The following is a 19,922-nucleotide window of genomic DNA, read 5'->3' on the forward strand; positions in this document are numbered from 1 at the left end:
TGCTCTTCCTGTTATTACCCATTGTGATGTTAGAATTGGATGACTGATCAAATTTTGCAGTTTGCCAGGTCTTTGTGGACAGAAGTTAAAAATTTGAACCAAACACCGAGTATGTCATCTGGGCCACAGCTCTTCTAGTTTGGGACTCTAATCTGGTTTCCAACTCTTGTTACTTCAGACCATACCATATCCTTGTTGTCTGTCTTTTTCAAGTTCTCTTGTATACTGGGTAGCCCCTGCTTCCCAACTGTGCTCTACAGGGTCCTCAAATGTCTCCAAATTTTTAAATTTCAGCTATGGTTAATATTTTCACTGTACTACTCTTCTTCCACAATTCCTTGTGGGATTGTTTTTGGTGCAACTAAATCACTTTGATCTCTTGTTTTCTTCCTGTCTCTCCAGTTTTTTCTAATGCTATTGTGAATACATATTTGGTGTATATAAATGTAAGGTTGCCTTCTCTTAATGTAGCATATTTTAGCTTTATGTCTTTGAATCTCTCTAGGTATCTATCTCTGGTGATCTTGGTCTTTTGGAAGTATTCATCTGTTGATGACACCTCTGTACACAGTGATTTATTTTTTCTTCCCAGGGGTTATATTCCCACTATTCTTCTGGCTCTGCATTCTTATCAGTAGGATTCCCTCAGTAATATTCTTTGCTGCACAACACTCTGATTAATTCTCTGTAATATCAACAGACGGTGCCCTTATGCAGATCATGACCTTAACTAAACCCGACACCCAAAGTGAAAAGCATGATAAGTGAAGCCATTCCAATTCATACCAATCTCCATATAAGTCAGGTGATTTAAGTGCCAGCTCCTAAATCTATCTCTTACCTTTCCTCTTCACTGTACTTTTTGATCTATCTTACAATATTCAGATCCTCCATTTACCAATTTACGTTGTATTTCTTCTACAGTGCTTTCCATATTCTGTCCTATGTTTTCTCTTTTCTGCTCAATATCCTTATCACAGGTGTCTCAATGTTACTTCCTCCTCCCCCAAATCTAACTGCTGGCTGCCTTGGCAGCTCTCTTTGAATTCCTCTCCAAATCTCCTCTCTATTTCTCTTTGTCCATCACTGACCAGCTATTCAGCTATTTTTAAATATCCTTACTCAGGTACTTTTAAATTTGCCCAGAGAACATATATCTGTATCTGTCCAACCCTGCCTTTTGCAGCTTTTCCATTGATATTTTTCCTTTTTCTTTCCTTCTTTAATGAGTTCTCTTTACATACTCTCTTTTATAAAATATGGGGTATATAGCGTACAAAAAAAAGATAATGTACTGCTATTATGATCTTCAGGAGTAAACAAGTTCACCATGGCCTATTGCTATACCAAGGATGTTATCCTCTTGTGAAGATTTTCCACTATCGCTATCATCTTTAGCTCTGGTGCATAAGCTACAGCTGGATGTCTTTTTACCCTAAGGAAAAAAGTGAGCAGACCAGGGGAAAAAAAAAAAAGACTAAATAGTCCAAAATACCGGTGAAAACAGTGCCTGATGTAGCTAAGTGTCACCCTTCTGGGCTGCATCAGGGGCCTAAAATACCAGATGGTGAACTATAAAAAATTGCACCAGAGCTAGTAGAAATGTTTCTCTCCCTCAGCCAATAGTCTGCTTCCTGCACTAACAAAGCATTTGCTCTAAGTGGGTGAGTCATACTTTTTATATCCATATGAGTGGACTTTTTATTTTATTTTAGCTGTTACTGGTTGATCTATATTTCTTTTAGACATTTGTTTTACTGCTTATTTGAGAAGAGCTGTGCTTTGTGGCACTTTTAATTTCTATGTCAACACTCTCATTGGTGGTGTATGTTGTGTTGTTTGAATCAATTACAAATGCTAACGAACTATTGCTTCACACATTTTTAGACATCTGTGTATATACATATGTGGATAAAACTGAATATCTTTTCCTTACAAGACTTTGTAATTCTATTTACTATGTAAGCCGCATTGAACCTGCTGTGTGTGGGAAAGCGCAGGGTGCAAATGTAATAAATAAATAAATATCTGTACCCATATGTTCTGGTATGTATTATGACTTGTATTCTGATTCTTTAAGCAGTGTTTTTTGTTTTTAAATCACTTTTATACACTTTTAAGTATTGGGATCACCACAATATGTAAGCTGAGCTCCTTGATTTGTATGTACTTTCTGATTTATAGTTTCAAAGGCTTTTATAAGCACACACCTTCCATTCAGTGGTGTCAACACAAATTGGTATGTGTAATCTTACGTTTTGTTTTCCTTTTGTGTTTTAATTTGTATTTGGAATATTAAGTTTTTTTTTATATTTTATGTACAATGATTTTTATGATATAGAATATTTTAGTTGACCCCTGATGCAGCCCACATATTTCATCTTACCTTTCCTTTCATGCGATTTTAATAAAGTGACTTTCTTATCCACTCCTGTGATTTGCTATTTCTACATTTCTAGACTGTCGGAAGATCCTGATTACCTCCTTTTTTTGTTCATCTTTTCTAGTCCTTGGCCTGCTTTTCTAACCACTAGGACACTCCTCCACTCTATTTTGATGATTGTATGCAGCTTATGTTGCATTTGGGTATAAAAACAAAAAACACTTATTATGCAATGTCTGGGATTTTTTTTTCTATTTTATGTTTTTAGCAGCTGATATGACATACAACAAAGATCAAAACATGTGAATACATATATCCAGTAATGTTAATAATGCCTTCTGTTATATTATCATTATGTATTCCATTACAATGCAACCTAAAAATCCTTCTGTAATACCAAATGTTTAATCCCCTCTCATTTCCACTATCCATGATGTATTGTAAGCCACTTTGAGCCTGCAAAAAGGTGGGGAAATGTGGGATACAAATGCAATGAATAAATAAATAAATATGTATTTCTTTGAGATCTGCTCCACGCAAGTAACTTTTGTGGATAAGAAAGTTACAAATCTGAAGAAAATGATTAAACCACCAATATAAGCAGATGAACCAGTTATGACAATTTAAAAGCAGGCTCAGAAGGTGAATTTTTAGGCAAAGAACGTCAAAGAGGGACAAGATACATCAACTTAGAAAGTCCAATCCAGATGAACAGACGGCAAAGTAAACAGCAGTGTCAGGAGAAGGTGATGGAGGAAAGAGGCATAAATAAGAGTGACAAATGGTGGGGGTATTCTGCTGACATTTATCATATTTCTGATATAATGAATGTTCAACTGTGCTACAGCAACGTGCATCCAGTGGCTCTGGATATACATTGGTTTTGGTTCCTAGTTGTCAAAATTCAACCGCATGTCTCCATTCCTGATTGAGCTTCATTGGCTCCCTTTTCACACCTGGACTTTTCAAAAACTGGTTTGATTTGTTTTCAAAATTCTAAACAGGATGGCCTCTGAAAGTCTCATTTCCTCAAGGGAATAAATCTTCCAGGTTAATGGAATATCATTCCTTAGTATTCCCTTCTTTTAAGTCTGTTCACTTCAATCTTTTTTTTGTATAAAGCAATTCAAGTTTGGAACAACTTACCTATTTCAGTCAAAAAATTATTGCATTCAATATTTTAACTAGGCATTGATTTCTTGTTCTTAAACATATTTCATATTTTGTTTCACTTCTTGCTGTTGTAAACTGCATTGGGCTCAACTCGTTTTGGGTAAATGTGGTACAAAAGTGCCAAGATTAGATTATATTAGATTAGTAGTTTTTTTTGTGACTTATCACCACAGCATCCATTTTAGGGAGATGGACAAAACTGTTGAGATCCTCCTGCGGAAAGGGATAGAGCCTGTTCATGAGCTTAATGCTTCAGCAAACCCTGTCTATCATCTGCCAATACTATCTGAGAGAAAGCATGATGAAAATACAAAGGTTCTAAAATTTGTGGAGGCTTTCAAGAGTGGGATCCCCATCCGTAGGCACCTCTTGGGCAGGTGCAGAAATGCAAAAGAACCAAACAGACCTGCTCAATTAAGTAAACAAGCACTTCCTTACTACAGAGCCTTACCTCCAGGGGAAGTTAGAATCACTCTGTCTGGGAGGGCATCCCCCAGGAGGGCCTATGTCCTTCACAAAGAGGAGAGATTAGCCCCTGTTCATGATCAGAGCCTTCACTGTGGCCAGGCCTGCTTGCAAACCTGGCCAGAGCTCCCAGAGAACACTGTCCCTCAGTGGGACCCCATGAAGAGCAATCTGTTAAGGCCTGTAACATACAGGGACCCAGGTTCCCAGGGGGTGGGGTGGGGGGCCAAATCAACCCTCTCCAATTTCCTCCCTCCAGTAGTGGAAGATCAAACCCTCTAAAAGCAAACTGAAATTGGTCCTGATTCTGGGAGCCTGGCCAGAAAGTGGCTGCCATTCACACCAAATCAGCTGCAGCCTCCACATGTGATCCCCAGTACATCCTGGTGGACTGCAGGAGCAACCAATGAAGAAATTTACTCTTTCCATCATATCACAGTAGGAGTCAGCTGCTCTACTAACTCACCGGCTTCTACATGCCCCACAGCATCTGCCTTGCCTCAGCTAACAAAAACCCTCACTGAGGAAAAAATAATTAAAAGTAGCCCAGGTCTAGAACCGCACTGTCCCATTCAGCCCCTTCCCTGCCCATTCAATTAAATTAGCAAGCAATATCCAATGAGCAGCATCTGTTTACTTTAACTCAAAATAAACAAGCATAGCTGACAAAAAAATGTACTCCCTGCCTGAGAAAAAAAACAAACACACAAAAAAAAGTTAAATCTCCAGGGGGACTTCACGAGTGTTAAAGTGGGGAGGGAGGAGGAGAATACTACTCATCTCTGCAAGACAAGGCCCACTGGGGTCGCCGCCATCTGGCCTCACAAGCAAAGCCCATGGGCTTGAACTTGGAACCTCGGAGGAATAGACACCTCTGAGCTCAACCAGAGGAAGTTCTGTAGGCCAGTCCCTATGAGCAATACTTAAGTCAGAGCTTCCCAAAGTATGGGCTAGAACCTGCTTTTGAGGTCACAACCTATGTGGGTGCTCCATAGAACACCACTGCAGGGACAAAGCATGTAGCACTTCAATCAAGCACTATTCTACATTATGATCCTGACTTTTCACAGACTTGAGCCATGTCAGTTTCCATGCAGAGGCTTGTTCCTGTAATAGACCTCAAGTACACTGCTGACACATCAAGACTAACAAAGGCAAAACAACTGGTCACAACGTTTGCTTACTGTGCTGGGGACATTCATGGATAAGAAGAAAACATCTAAGGCGTCAAGAGCCGGGTCCATAGACCCCCAAAACACACAACATTGGCAAACCCCAGACACAGTCTTTGGTCAGGATCATTGTTCGATTTCTGAGGAAAAGATATAAAAAGGATACACCGCAATGGAGACTGATCTGGCTGTTATCTGGAGCAGTTCATGCGAGAACTGCTATCAGTCTGCCTGAGCCAGCCACATGATGAAGGCCTGTTAAAGATATGTGCCACCCCCCCCCCCCCCCCCTGCATGCTCACCTGCCTGGGTACAGCTACCACCTGTACCATCTGCTGACCAGCCTGAGTTCTCTGCTGCTGCCTTGCCTGATCATGATGTGAAATCAACTTGCCAGACTCTGTCTGCAGTCCCTGACGTCTTACAGATTCAGTGTTTGAGAGTGGTGTCATCTGTCAAGTTGAACTGCTTTCTGCTTAGTGCTTGGGATGTCAGGTGTCCTATAAACTTTAGGACTAGGCTAGTGTGCATTACCTGTGCCTTGACAGGTACATGAAATCAATGTTGTACCATTATTGTGGGTAATTCTGCATAAGTAGTGTCCCTGATTATGCTTACTGCCATTATCTTTAATAAAACAGCTTTTCTATTTTTCCCAATACCTAAGCCTTGTGTTCTTTCCTCTCAGTGTTTATAATTTGGACTGTTCTGAATTTAGATTACATTAGTATAAAGGTTGTGATCTAATCTCAGAGTGCTAAATTTCTATTATTTGTCATCTTTGTACTTCCCTCTCTTTGCCAGCCCTCTAATAAGGCACGGTAATTGTGTTTAGTCCCCACACCACTGTCCTGATTCACCTGGGGTTCGTACGCTTTCTGTGTCTGAGTGAATTGGGATTGCTGCTGCACCCTCGAGAAGAAGGCCCATTCAGAAGGAATCCTGCTGCACTAGATAACCTGCACCATCTACTGGAGACAGAGAAATACTGGGTGTGTTCCCGGCTGCATCACCTGTTATACTGATCTTATCAGAATATTCAAGTATCTGACTATCTGCTGATAGCAGGACATAACCCATCAGTCTGGATTGGTTTAGCAGGATAAGGAAATTCAAATACAAGTAGTTTACTGTTAAACTGCAACTACTCCCCCCTTCATGAAGTGAATAGTTCTTTGTAATCATTTTCCTAGATATTTGGTATCCTTTGTGATTCTTCCTGTGTTTGGTGGCATGAGACTAGAAGTCACTGCATGTATTCAGGGCAGGCCTCAGTTATCTGCTTATGGATGACTGAGACACATACATTTTTGGGGGGGAGGCACCCAAGTACCATGCTGGTATTTATGCAGTAGGCAGACTGTCAATGCCACTTCCAGATAACCTTTAATAACCCTTGAATGCTTCAACAGATGTAGGGCTTATTTCTCACTATGAGGCGTATTTTCAAAGCACTTAGCCTTACAAAGTTCCATAGGTTTCTATGGAACTTTGGAAGGCTAAGTGCTTTGAAAATATGCCTCTATATGTCCTCCAGAAAATTAGCTCGTGTGTTCATCTTATCGCATATTGATTACTGTAATATTTTGTATCTGGGTTTTCCAGAGGTCTTAAAGCTCCAGTTGATTCAAAATATGCCACTACAGCTATCTTGGGTAAACAAACTTGATAGCTTGTCTCCTTTGTTTCAAACCCTGCATTAGATGCCAATTGTATTTCACGTAGAATTTAAATTACCATGCCTCTCTTAAAATATTACATGATATCTGTCCTAGTTATTTGTTTGCTTAACATTGCTATCTAATCTTCGCAATGTGTACTTATTTTAAAAAATCATGCTGTATTACCACCTGCTAACAGGGTTAGGAAAAAATATAACCAGTAAAATAGTTGTTTTCTGAAACTGGCCGGCTCTTATGGAATTCTTTCCCTATTGACTTAGGGACAGAGTATTTGAGAAAATTTCTTAAAACATTTTTTATTTGACAAATATGATGAACCCTAATTGTTAATTGTTTTATGCTTTATACTTTTTTTTTTTTTTTAGTTTGTCTTAATTCTTTTAACTGTTCAGATCCCCTGGTATATAAATAACCTTAAGAGCTTTGGTCATTGTGGTACCCTCTCTAAAAAAAAAAAAAAAGCAACAAGTTCAGTTTCAAATGGGAGTTACCCAGCTAAAACATGCTGACCAGTCTGACTCATGTTCTAAGTAAATCTACATAGAGTAAAAGTCTTGTCGCTCATACAGTTTGGGTTAATAGTTATTTGGGGGCACAAGAGAATCCCTTGCCTCCTGTATGTTGCATTTTTGTTCAGACCTCTGCACAAAAATAAAACATACAGAATAGCAGTTGAATTTATGATGGTAGCAGATACTTGGGAGGCACATATATTTAGCTGCTATTCACCTTATGGAAAAGTCAAGACCACTAAAGGGAAGAATCGACCCCTACATGAGTAGAAAGCTTTAACCAGAGAAACCTGGTATGCTGTGATCATTTTTTTTTTTTTTTAGCAGTAGAAAGTCTCTGAAACTGCCTCGGAGAGAGTCTGGTTCAAGCTAGTGCTACCTGACCCATCAGTCCTACTCACATGAAGTGTGCCAACACCCATAAACAAATGAATGTCACTATTGGTGAAAATATTTTTCATGGTTAGCATGCTCTTTGTTCGAATTTAAGCTTTTTTTGTCATTCTTTTCAGCCTCTGAGAAGCAGCTATTTCTATTCATGGAATTTTTAAAATGAATAAATTTAACTGTAAATGATGTTTTTATAAATTTATTTTTGTTCTAACAAGGAAAATGATGGCTTTATGTTTTGTATACATACTAGAAAAAGTTCCTTCAAATACTTTTTCAACTTAGATGGTATGGGTGAGATTTTGCATTTTTCAGTGTTTGCTGTGCTACCCCTTAATCTTGTTCTGAAGTATGATTACTACACAAGACTTTTTTTTTTAAATCAGACTATCAGAAGGACTACAACTGCAAACAAACTCATGGTTTATCTAGTTTGCCTTTCGTTACTGGTGCAATGCCATACAGCTCAAATGATCTCAGGCTTTTCCTTATTTCAAAGCCAAGGAAACTCTTCTTACCAGATGCTTCACGAATTCCTTTGCATAGGTGTCAGAATGGGGAGAGCCATGAGTGCCATGACACCCCCAATTTTTCCTTCTCTACCCCTACCTCCTGCCCTCCCCACACACAAGATGTTTCCTCCCTGCCCTCCCTCCTCCAGGGTGGTGACACTACAATCTGTGGAGCTGAAAAGCATTGCTTTCAGCCGGCGCAGGGCCTTCAGCACCTGCGCCCGCTCAAAGCCTGCCAGCTCCTACCCACTCTGAAACAGGAAGTTCAAAGGTAGTGGGAACTGACAGACCTTCAGTATGTGCTGATGCTCAAGGCCTGGTGCCAGCTGGCCTCAATGCCTGTTAGAGATGGATGCGGAGATTGCCCCTCCTCCCCAAAGAGGCATTCCGCTGACCCTCTTTCCTTTGTCTATGCTGCTTCCCCTGCGAGGCTGCTCCGTATTTTCTTCAGTTACTTCCGATTCTATCCCTCATATCATAGCAATCTCCTTTCCATTAAATACATTTTTTTTAAAAAGCACCATGCCTTACTTCTTTCTTTGAGGGGTTTGAATGTTTAAGGTTTCACAAGTAATCTCTCATCCAGGTACTAAATAGACCTGATGTTGTTTAGTTCCAGAATAACCTATATTCAGAAGTGTGTGACAATGCAGACCCAACTGTATTTATCATCACTTATAAATAAGCAAATGTTTCCATTAAACAAATCTAACATCCTCTCTTATCTCTAACTATGCTCTGGTTATGCAGCATTACCACAATCACTTCAATTTCTTCTGTATACAATTACAATACTTAATGAAACACAAAGTTCCCATTGCCTGCTGCATCCTACTCTTCAGGACCCATTAGACACACCTTTCTCACCTTTAGTTCATACTGGCAGAATCCACCTCTCCCATAACCACTGTAATAAAGCTTAGCAAATTAAAAAAAAAGACAATATACTGGTCATGCACCAATTTGCCCCAGACAGTTTTTTTTGTTGTTGTTGCTGTTCACCATTAACTTGCTTTATTTTGCAACATTGGGACGCTTGCTATGTGACATGCATGATTATACAAAAGCAAAAAAAAAAAAAAAAAGAGAGAGCTTGAATATTATACATACTGAAACTTGGGATGCATCCATGAACTGCAGGCCAAAGTAATCAGTTTCCACAAGATCCAAATGGTATACAATCTGGTCAAATAGATCTTGCCCTTTTGCATTTTTCTGAAACAGAAAACAAAAATGTTTCATAGAAACTGTTGCTTTTCTACAATCTCAATGCAGCAAACAAGATGGCTGTAAGAAAATACTAAAGCTATAGACCAAACCATTGATATCAGGTTTTAAACTTTTCATATTAAACCAAAAATTCTTTACTAAAGCTTTGAACTAAAATATTAAAAAACAATTTTAAAAAAATCATACTTTTTAGTTTGAGGCAAGATATTTTGTATTATAAATGTTTCTGTCATGGAAAGGGTAGAACACTGCAGCACGCTTGAGCACAGGCCTGTACAAGAAGGCCCCACCAGTGCACATGACTTCTGGAGTGCCAGAAGTATGGGGGACAGCAGCTGCATGAGGAAGGGAGGGGGAGATGATGCTGGTAGATGCTACCTATGGAGCCAGAGAAGGCACCAAAGATGAGACCCTAAACCCTGCGAGGGATAAGGAGAGGAAGGGGGAAGTGCTGGACCCATGGATGGACTCGTGTACAGGTCACATCCTGACTTTTCACTTTTAAATTAGTCATACATTTTGCAACCCACACACGAGTATCTACAGAAATTCTCACTAAGATTATACTAGAGGAATTTATGGGTAGGGGTTTTTGCTGTTAGTGTTTTTTCTTTTTCTAAATCTTCAGGTTTTTTGGTGAGACATACCATAAAAGAAAAGTAAAGTACTTTAGGCAATCAGCATTTTCCCCATTTATGCAATACAATTACAGAAAAAAAAGACAGAAAAAAATGCTTAGGAAGAAGCCTCCATGGAACAGAAAGCAAGTAACAACATCCAATTTCACCTCATTGCTGCCTATGACAAAGTGACATACCACAATCAAGTTGCTATTCACTCTGTCAATATTTAAAAAAAAAAAAAAAACACTGACTAGCCAAGGAAATTTAGAACTGAAATTCACATGTTAACAATTCTTGAAGCAAATGAATACAAATCATAGTCAAGCATAAATATGATTAGGCTATCGGAAGGAGATTAATTCCTTTCCATCACCACACATTTTCTGTAACCAAGGCTGCAAAACAGTAACATAATACAATGCTCACGACGTTAATACACCTGTTATATAACAATCAAAGTAGAGTTGGCTATTTTATGTAATCCCTCTTATTGGCCTAATTAATGGTTATGCTTTGTGAGGGGAGTAGGGTTTGAAGGTGTATCAGACTGTAACATAGTAAATGTTACTATATTTCTACCCCTCACTATCTTTCTACCCTCATCTCCCCTTACGTTCCCGCCCGTAACCTCCGTTCACAGGATAAATCCCTCCTCTCAGTACCCTTCTCCACCACCGCCAACTCCAGGCTCCGCTCATTCTGCCTCACCTCACCCTATGCTTGGAACAACCTTCCTGAGCCCTTACGCCAAGCCCCCTCCCTGCCCATCTTCAAGTCTTTGCTTAAAGCCCACCTCTTCAATGCTGCATTCGGCACCTAACCCTTACCGTTCAGTGAATCCAGACTGCCCCAATTTGACTGCCCCTATCGGACCGACCGTTCACTTGTCTATTAGATTGTAAGCTCTTTGAGCAGGGACTGTCTCTCTTTGTTAAACTGTACAGCGCTGCGTAACCCTAGTAGTGCTCTAGAAATGTTAAGTAGTAGTAGTAGTGGTAGTAAATGTTGGCTGATAAAGACGTTGCTCAACAAGTTAGCCGGAGTTGAATCTTGCACTCTTCGCAGGTTCTACTTCTTCATGAAGTAACACTGGTTTACTTAATCTCTGTCTCTCCCTGCCAATTCTGGGACACAGTCTGTAGAGGTCTGCTCAGCACCGGCCTTACTTCCCACTCCAGCCTTGATCCTGATCTATTTTTTTTTACATTTAGAGGACCCAGACCATAAAAGTCTGCCTGGCATTGGTCATACTTTCCAACCTCTGAAGCTGCCATCAAAGTTCATTCCAGATTGAAGTGGATGCAACTTTATTTAGATAATAATTTCCCAACATGTGGTACACGTTCCTCAAGGGGTACACGAGACCTCCCAGGGGATATGTGGTGTGCAGCTCCCGGCCAAAAAAAAAATCTCAGGCGCAATGGCATCCATCCCTTTGTCCCGCTCCCCACCCCCCATACCTTTTCAAAGCTGTCTTACAAAGATTGCCGGAAGTGGGGCAGCGACAATGAACTGCTTGTGCTGACAACGGGGCCTCTGTATGATGCAACTTCCCGTTTCCACACAGGCAGGCGGGAAGGTCAGACAGAAGGCTCCGATGCTGGCACGGGTAGCACATTGTGAATCGCTGCCAGCTGCCTCTCTAAGAGGGCTTTAAAAAGGTATGGGGGAGCGGGAGGGGGTACTCAGTTGATACTTGTTAGACTTAGGGGGCACTTGGCTTGAAAAATTTGGGAAACCCTAATTTGAATGACCTAACAGGAGAACTAACTAAATGCTTGAAGCTTTCAGATCCTGAATCCACCCCATCCTCCTTGGCCACAATCCCCTTAGGAAAAAGAAGTACCATCTGTGAGTGCTAGACACCAGCCATGCTGCAGAGCCTGAAGCCTGTAGTGTATGGCTAGCTATGCAATTAGGGATATCAGTCATTTTCTGTTTTAGAACCCTGTCCTCAACTCCTCCTTGCTTGGCAACATTGTTTCTCCAATTAAAGTAATGGGGACTGAGGTGTCCTATTGAAAGTTTACAACTATCCCGCCCACCTCCCATCACATGGTCCAGCATCTATATACTATGCTATATTAAACTATACAGGGTCTTATATTCCACAGTTATCACTGGGAATCAAAGCATATTACATCAAGCGAGTCCTCCGATAATTGAGGAGAATTATAGATTTAAAATCCCATTAATAAAACAACATATGAACTCTATAACAAATATGTCTTTAAGGCTTTGCGCAAATAATCAGAAATTTGTCTAATTTGGATCAGGTTATTCCAAATCTTTGCCCCTTGATAAGGGAAAGCATATTTAATATGTGTTTTATAATGAACATTTACTAGAAAAATTCAACTTCAGCTTCTGTGAGTTTCGAGAAGAAAACTAATTATTAGGTAAATTGAAGGTTCAAACTACTCCTTCAGGCAAGCAATTTTAAACTCAATATGTGAAGTAATTGGTAGCCAATGAAGGGTTTCCATAAGAGATTAAACCCTATCAAATTTACCCAATTAAAAATCAACCTAGCGGCCATGTTTTGAAGAAGCAGTTTTCTCCGTAACTTAATGGATACCATTCAATATAAAGAGTTGCAATAATCAAAATGTGAGAGAAGTATTGATTGAGTTAGAAAAACTTTTAAAACTCAAAGATTGTATGGCTCTCAGCTGATGTAACTTGAAAATTTTTTTTTATTAAACTGTTAATTTGGAGTTCAAACGTCAACTTGGCGTCTAACAAGATTCCCAGGTCCTCTGATTCATTTTCTGTTTTCAACAATTCTCCTGATTCTAATATCAGTTCTTTTTCTGGGATTGTATCAAATTTCCAAACCATATTTTGTTTTTTGATTTATTTAACTTTATAACAATTTTTACATGTCCAAGCATCTATCAAAGAGATCTTATAATCTTAGAAGCATGTCTTTAAAGGAATCCAACTCAGGACATAAGAGGAAAATATCATCTGCATAGGATAAAATATAAATACCCATATCAGACAGAATTTTTCTTAAAGAGCTAAGGTAAACATTAAACAAGACTTAAGTGACTGAGGAGAGGCTCTGTATCACAGAGCTGTAATTTTTAATACTGACAACAGAGGAAAGGAGCCAGGAGCAGCAAAGGGAGGATTGAGGGACTGGGGGAGGAAGGGGACAAAGGGGGAAAAATTAGATGCTGGGCTGAAAGGGGGAAGAAGGAGGAGAGAGAGGTGGAGATGGATGGACTAGAAGGGGGGATGAGAGAGAAGTGAAGATGGCTGAACCTGAAGGTGAGAGAGAGAGAGGAGATTAGATTATAATTTTTTATGGAGGAAAACTGTCATGGGAAGGCCCTGCACTGACTGAGCTCAGGTGTCCCAGTTTGGCATGCCAAAAAACTGGTAGCCTTACCTGCAAAAAGCGTTTTCAGGGCCATCTGACCACAACATAAGGCACCCAGCCCAAATGCTCCGGCTTCAACAGAGCATGAATCCAGCCCAGACTGGTTCCTAAACCAAACTATTTAAAGAACTATATATTGGCCAAAGCATCAGCCAAAGCCCAATCCAAATTCATGTGAGCCCTTTGGGCTCACCCCCTTCTCTCCCCTCAAGTTCAAGCACCTCACTGTAAGAGATACACTTGGAATTAAACTATGACATTGTGGCGCAATATCATATCTCCAGTCTAGATATTCTGACCCATGATGAATGGACTAGAAAAAGTATCTTTTCTGTCACTGACCTTCACAAGTAGAACCTATTGCCTTTAGAGATCAAACAGCAGTAGGACACAATTTCTTTTAAGAAGTTACTGAACTAATATTAGTTTCATCCGGTATATGCACCACTTTGAGAATACTGATGGACCGTACACGTTTTGTGCTGTGATAATATGCTTTCACATGTTTATATTTTGTATTTGTTTCATGAGCAATATATGTGATATTGTACTCCTTTAGCTAAAGGAAGGTTATAATTAATAAACTACATTTCAGTTCTTTTCCAATAACCAGGTACTAAAAAGGAGATAAACTGAACTTACATAGTAATATCAATCACAGGACATATCTACAGTATACAAGGTTGCTATTCCACTTAAATGAGGTGTATATTAGAATTTGGGGAGGAAGAGTGGGACGCAGCTCCCAGGAATGAGGCAGAAAAGGCAAGGAGGGGGAGCGCTATCTTTCTCCTATAGACCTTATTCTCGACCCTCCTTAAACTCAGTTCCAAGGGAGGCTGACCTGGTCTCCAATGCATTTGGCAACAGGGTCATGCAGTATTTTGGATGAACTGAAGTGGTCGAGCAAATGAAAGAGAAGGTAGCTATGTGACAAGCAACCTCAGAAGATGCGAAGGATCTCTGAGGGGAGGGTTATGTTGGCCTGCCCTTACTCCTGAATAGGAACCAACCCCATTATTGTCTGTTCCATATATAGGAAGTCTGGCACCATTTCTTAGAGCATTGTACCCACAATCAAATATACTTGTAAACCATATCTTAATTATCATGAGTGGACTAGCAAAAGCACTATAAAACTCTGCAAGTGTATTTTTGGATTGTTGCAACTTAAAAAAGTAATTGTGACAGAACTCTGACTGACCATTTCATTACTAAAATCAGACTAATTATGGCTTTATTTGCTTTTATTTTGTAATATTGAAAAGTGGTCTCAACTGGTTAAAGTGCTATGCAATGAAACATGTAATCCACCATATACAAACTTTACACAAGATATCTACTTAACTATGTTCTTTCAGTTATATTCCAGATTAATTATTAATTATAAGAAAAATACCAAGTTGAAAACTATCATGAAAAGGTTGCTCTCTAACAGGCAGATGATCAAAGCCCCGCGCTGTTCCAAACAGCGCTCTAAAAATAGCGCTAGAACAGCGCGGGGCTTTACCGCACCGATGATCAGAGATAATGCATGCAAATTTAAGCAGCGCAATTATCTCTGATCATGGGGTAGAAGTGCGGGCGAATTGTGCTGAATCCTCCCGCACTTGTTTGACAGGTCTGGGCTGTCAAAAGCCCAAACCTGTCAAACACAGGAGCTGGAGGTCCACGGGACCACCAAGCCCTGACTACCCCTGCCCCGAGCAAGGCAAAACGGGGGCTGGAGGTCCAGCGGACCTCCGGTCCCCCTGACGATCCCCCCCCCCCCCCAGGTTCAGGAAGGGCTGGAGATCCGGTGGGTCTCCAGCCCCCCCAAAAAAATGGTCCCTGGTGGTCAAGTGGCCACCTTCCACCCCTAGCGACAGGGGGCCACCCCAACCCCCCCCCCCAGCATTGGCAAGGGTCCACTCTGCCATCCGATCCGACGCCCACCCTCCCTCTTTGCCTGCCCACCCACCCCCCTACCTTGGTTGGAGGAGTGATGCAGCCTGCCTCCCTCCTCTTCCTTCGGCGCTGCAAAATGGCGGTGCCTAGCCCTGCCCAGTGCATCCTGGGATGCGCTAGGCGGGGCTACACACCATATAAAGGAGTGACCTGCTGAGCAAAAAAAATACCAAAAGTGGGATTACAATAAACAGAGAAAAGGGTTATAAAAGTTTAGAAGGGTACATTGGACAGCTCAGCTTTCATTTTTGAAAGTTTTGTGCATTATGGGGGTCAGTAGAATGGGACTATGAAAATCTTTTCACAACTTTGGTGTTATTCATGTTCTACAACCTAAAAGCTAAAAGTAACTAACAACGACCTAAAGTTGGGTATGTGATTTCTGGGGTTAATTTTTTCTTTTATTGAGAAATTTTTCACATTTGTTAAAGACATAATTAATCCATATCTGGGGCTGAATTTTTAAAGGACTATGCAGTTGATATTCCTCTATCTTGTGATATAAAGAAGTCACATATCTCATTTTGGTACCTTGTCTTTCAGCAGGTCACATATGTGTGTGGTGAAAAACAATGTCTCCGAGAGAAAAGTGGAGTTCAAAACAAACTTACTGGTGGGGCTTAGGTAAAAGGCACCTATTTTCTTTCCTCAGAGCACACCCAAATGCGAACAGGCATAAGATGAAACAAAGAGCAGAGGGTAGGACCATTGAACAAAGGGCATGCCGACAGGGAGATGAGGCAAGCCAATAGGACATACTCATGTACTTAGGGCACACTGATGTCACCTACACCAAATGCAATGAGTCTCTACCAGTACTTCTGTAGTTGGCAGGAATGGGTCATATATGGGAAGCAGGGCCAGCAAGAGTCAGAGCTGGGTCCGGGGCAAGGCTGCTGCCACTGCTGGGCCCCTCCCTCCAACTCGGGAAGCAGCCGCTGGGCTCCCCCTCGGGACGAAGCAGCAGCCGCCGCCGCCACCAGTTAGGATACAGCCACCAGGCCTAACCTGGAATGCAGCTGCTGCCACAAGAGATCCCAGCGCTGGGCCCCCCTTTGAGGCCGTGAGGAGCTGACGCATTGACAAGAGGGGCCCCACCCCCTACATCAGTGCATCTGCTCCTTCCCAGCCTCCACGGGGGGCCCGGCACCACAGCCTCTCTCTCACCTGCTCCAGTGTACTGGAACCGGTTCCCGATAGGAGCAGGAGAGAGACAGACCTCAGTACCCGGTACTGGACCCCCTTGGAGGCCGAGCAGGGGAATTTTGCCACCCCCGCCCCCCCTCTCAGCAGCCCCGATGGGAAGCTAACCTATCACAAGACAGAAAGTCAGGACTCCTGTGACTGGAGGGAATAACTCACATACAAGAACCTAAACACTTATCAAAGTGCAGGTTACAGAACAAAGCAGGAGGAATCTCACATAGCTGTGCAGACTAATTACAATTCAAACAAATATAAACATGAGCAATGGGATCAGAACAAGGGTCTTTAAGAAACAGGATCAATCATAAATCAAGCCTGTCCCAACAGGTTCAAAAATAAGGCACTAGTGAGCTTCATTATAGAGCTGTTTAGACCAGTGCTTAGTTATACGTCAAAGCTGATGCTCATTTTTGAACAAAATTAAATTGATGGAACTGTCATAGCTAAATGTACTGCTGAGTCTGACAGGGCCCTGTGAGCTCTACCATTACCCATGGCCGAATACCTCAAGCTCACAACTCACCTCTAAGCTCAGAAACAATGAAGAGGAATGACATCTAAAGGACTGGTTGTTTGTTGCACAAACACAAATTCAAAACAATTCTTCTTGTGGAACACTAACCAGCAGTTTAAATTCTTTAACAGGTACAGTAATACTGATCTGAAACTACTGTGAAACCCTAAGTATTAACCAAGCTTTTCCACTGTCTTTCTTTCACTCTAACTATAACTTTCTTTTGTAGTGTGTCTCTTAAGAATTGATTCTTTGTGAAATATTTAAAGTTTTTCAAGTGCAGACCCGGAAACCAGTTTCTCAGGAAAGATACGTTTTACTAAACTAAATGATTTTTCAATGCCCTTTGTTTCTATATGTAGTTTAATAGAGTTATCTTTACTTTGGTCTCTCTTTATGCTTCTTTTCTCCACCTTGCTTGATGACCACTGGAGCTCAGGATCTTTTCTTCCAGTTTCGAAACCTGCTGCCTTTCACTTTAAAGCAAATCAATTAAAAAAACAAAACAAAAAACTTTTCTTCCTAATAATCAGGAACCACCCTAGCTGGGTATATGGCGTGTACTGGGGCTTTCTAACTAGGGAAATAAATGTTAATTTTGTAGCCCTAAATAATTGTCCTATATTTTCACTGTGTACCCAAAAGAAGGGCACTCTTCTTGGAGCTGCAACCACACTACCCACAGCAACTGGGTCTCTCCTTACCGATACAAGGTCTCCTACTGTCATACTAGCAAATCATTCATAACACTCAAGCTGCTTTACTTCAGGTCAAACTTTTGGCCTTATAGGCCTGGCTCACTTGGGACTTGATTGGGCAAAACCATTTAAACCAGACTGCTTCAGACAGTCATACAATGATTTTCTCACCAACACCCCAACCTTAATACTTTTAAACAGCACCCAAGACAAAGGAAATAGGATTTCAGGTTTTTCTGTAAAAACACCAATCAAATCACTTCCAACTCTCTCTACCTTGACTCAATATGTAAGCAGTTAGAGGGAAAACTCACTTTTTGAGCATCAAATTCTCGGACACAGAGCCCTCTCACACACATCTTCACTCTTCTGTCTCTTCAGCCCCTCTGCCAACTACCAGGCAAGCTGTTGCTAAGGGAGATGATGACTCTGGCTGCATCAGCAGCTTCCACCAGCCAAATCGGGTCTCAGATCACAATGCATGGGACCTAACTGTACTTTCCATAATTTCAATTTTTGAAATTAATTTCTCCACAGAGAATGGAAAAGTTAAATTTTACACAAAACTACCATAAAAATTACTATTCAAAAGGTCATGTAGTCTTAAGTCCCGTCAAGCTGTACTTTTATCATACCTTTTAACACAGATTTAAAGATGTACACACATTTTTGTCATAAATTACTCTTGGCCCAAAACAAAACCTTCTCTTTTGAGCAAAAAAATTATTTTAGCCAAAAATGTCAATACACTAGCTCACCTTAAGAGGTTCTCAGGAACCCAAACCTAGCACCAGTTTCCACCAAAAATTAACCCTTAAAACCCTGGCCCATCAAGATCAAAACACACATTTTAAAAATAAACTAAAGGGTCCTAAGTCAGCCACCACCACTGGACCGAGTCCTGGTGGACCCTCCACAACTGAGGGAAAACGCCATGATTTACCACAGAGCAAAAGACAGCAGGCCCAAAAATCAAGGCCCTGTCTTTGGTTTAGGCACAGTCGCGGCTCTGCAAGACTGCCGCGCATGCTCCAGAGCCCAGACCAGGCCCCAGTCAGCCATTCTCCAAGAAGTGCCTGGCCCAGAAACAGCATAACTTGGCCAGACTGTGCAAAGAAAAGCCATGGAGACTGTAGTTCCTGCCTAGAGGCTCCAGAACACCCACAGACCCCAAACAAACCATCCTGGTGTCCACCAATGCTTTTCCACGGCACTCGGTGCCAGGTAAACAAATATCTTATAAAATTTAACCCACAGGTTACACAAAGTTTAAAACACTGGGCTACGGAGATATGCTGAACACACACCAACTATTTTAAAGCCAATTTTGGTAATCTGAACAAAGTACGGATGCTGTTTGCAGTTTGAAGAGAAATGGGCATTAACAAATTTAAAAGTACTGGAATAGAAAAGGAACACATAATGCAACAAGCTTTTAAAGCTCTTCTTTCTTACCAATATTTGTGATTCTCGGTAGAAGGGTCAATTTTATTTTTAGTCATTTATTAAGCTTCTTTTTTTTTTTTAATCACCACAAGATAGCTTGTTGAGAATGCTTCCCAACCATGACTACCCAGATATTTTGCTACTACTATAATGTACATTAGATCACCTTGGGGGAACAAAAAATGAGAATCATATAAAGTAAATATAAAAAAAAAGAAAAGAAAATGACTTAGCTTGAACAAACAAATCACTGAGTTCCCTCTCCATTCCCCGATACTTCTCATTACACAGAGCACCTCTAAGAACTTCTCAACTGCCTAGGTTAAAAAATATTAGTATATTTTACCAAGCATCTACAAGATTACCTAAGCAAGGAAACAGAAACATGACAGCAGATAAGGGCCAAGTGGCCCATCCAGTCTGCCCTTCTTCAATAACCACTGCCGCCTCCCTAAGGGTTACCACATGCCTGTTCCATGCTTTCTTAAATTCTGACACAGTCCTCATCTCCATGACTTCCACTAGGAGGATATTCCACACATCCACCACCCTTTCCATGAAAAAGTATTTTCTTAGATTCC

At 40.9% G+C, this 19,922-nt stretch overlaps 1 protein-coding gene across 2 annotated transcripts in view; it reads right to left on the reverse strand.

Moving 5' to 3' along the window:
• LOC115470991 (band 4.1-like protein 4B) overlaps positions 1-19,922 on the reverse strand; it is a 245,430-nt gene that overhangs the window by 112,471 nt on the left and 113,037 nt on the right. For both annotated transcript variants that reach the window (XM_030204656.1, XM_030204665.1), the window contains exon 2: positions 9,400-9,504. In XM_030204656.1, coding sequence (XP_030060516.1) covers positions 9,400-9,504 — 105 coding nt within the window. The remainder of the gene's footprint in view (positions 1-9,399; positions 9,505-19,922) is intronic.

The sequence above is a fragment of the Microcaecilia unicolor genome, chromosome 1 (genome assembly GCF_901765095.1).
Source record: "Microcaecilia unicolor chromosome 1, aMicUni1.1, whole genome shotgun sequence".
In the NCBI taxonomy this organism is placed as follows: domain Eukaryota; kingdom Metazoa; phylum Chordata; class Amphibia; order Gymnophiona; family Siphonopidae; genus Microcaecilia; species Microcaecilia unicolor.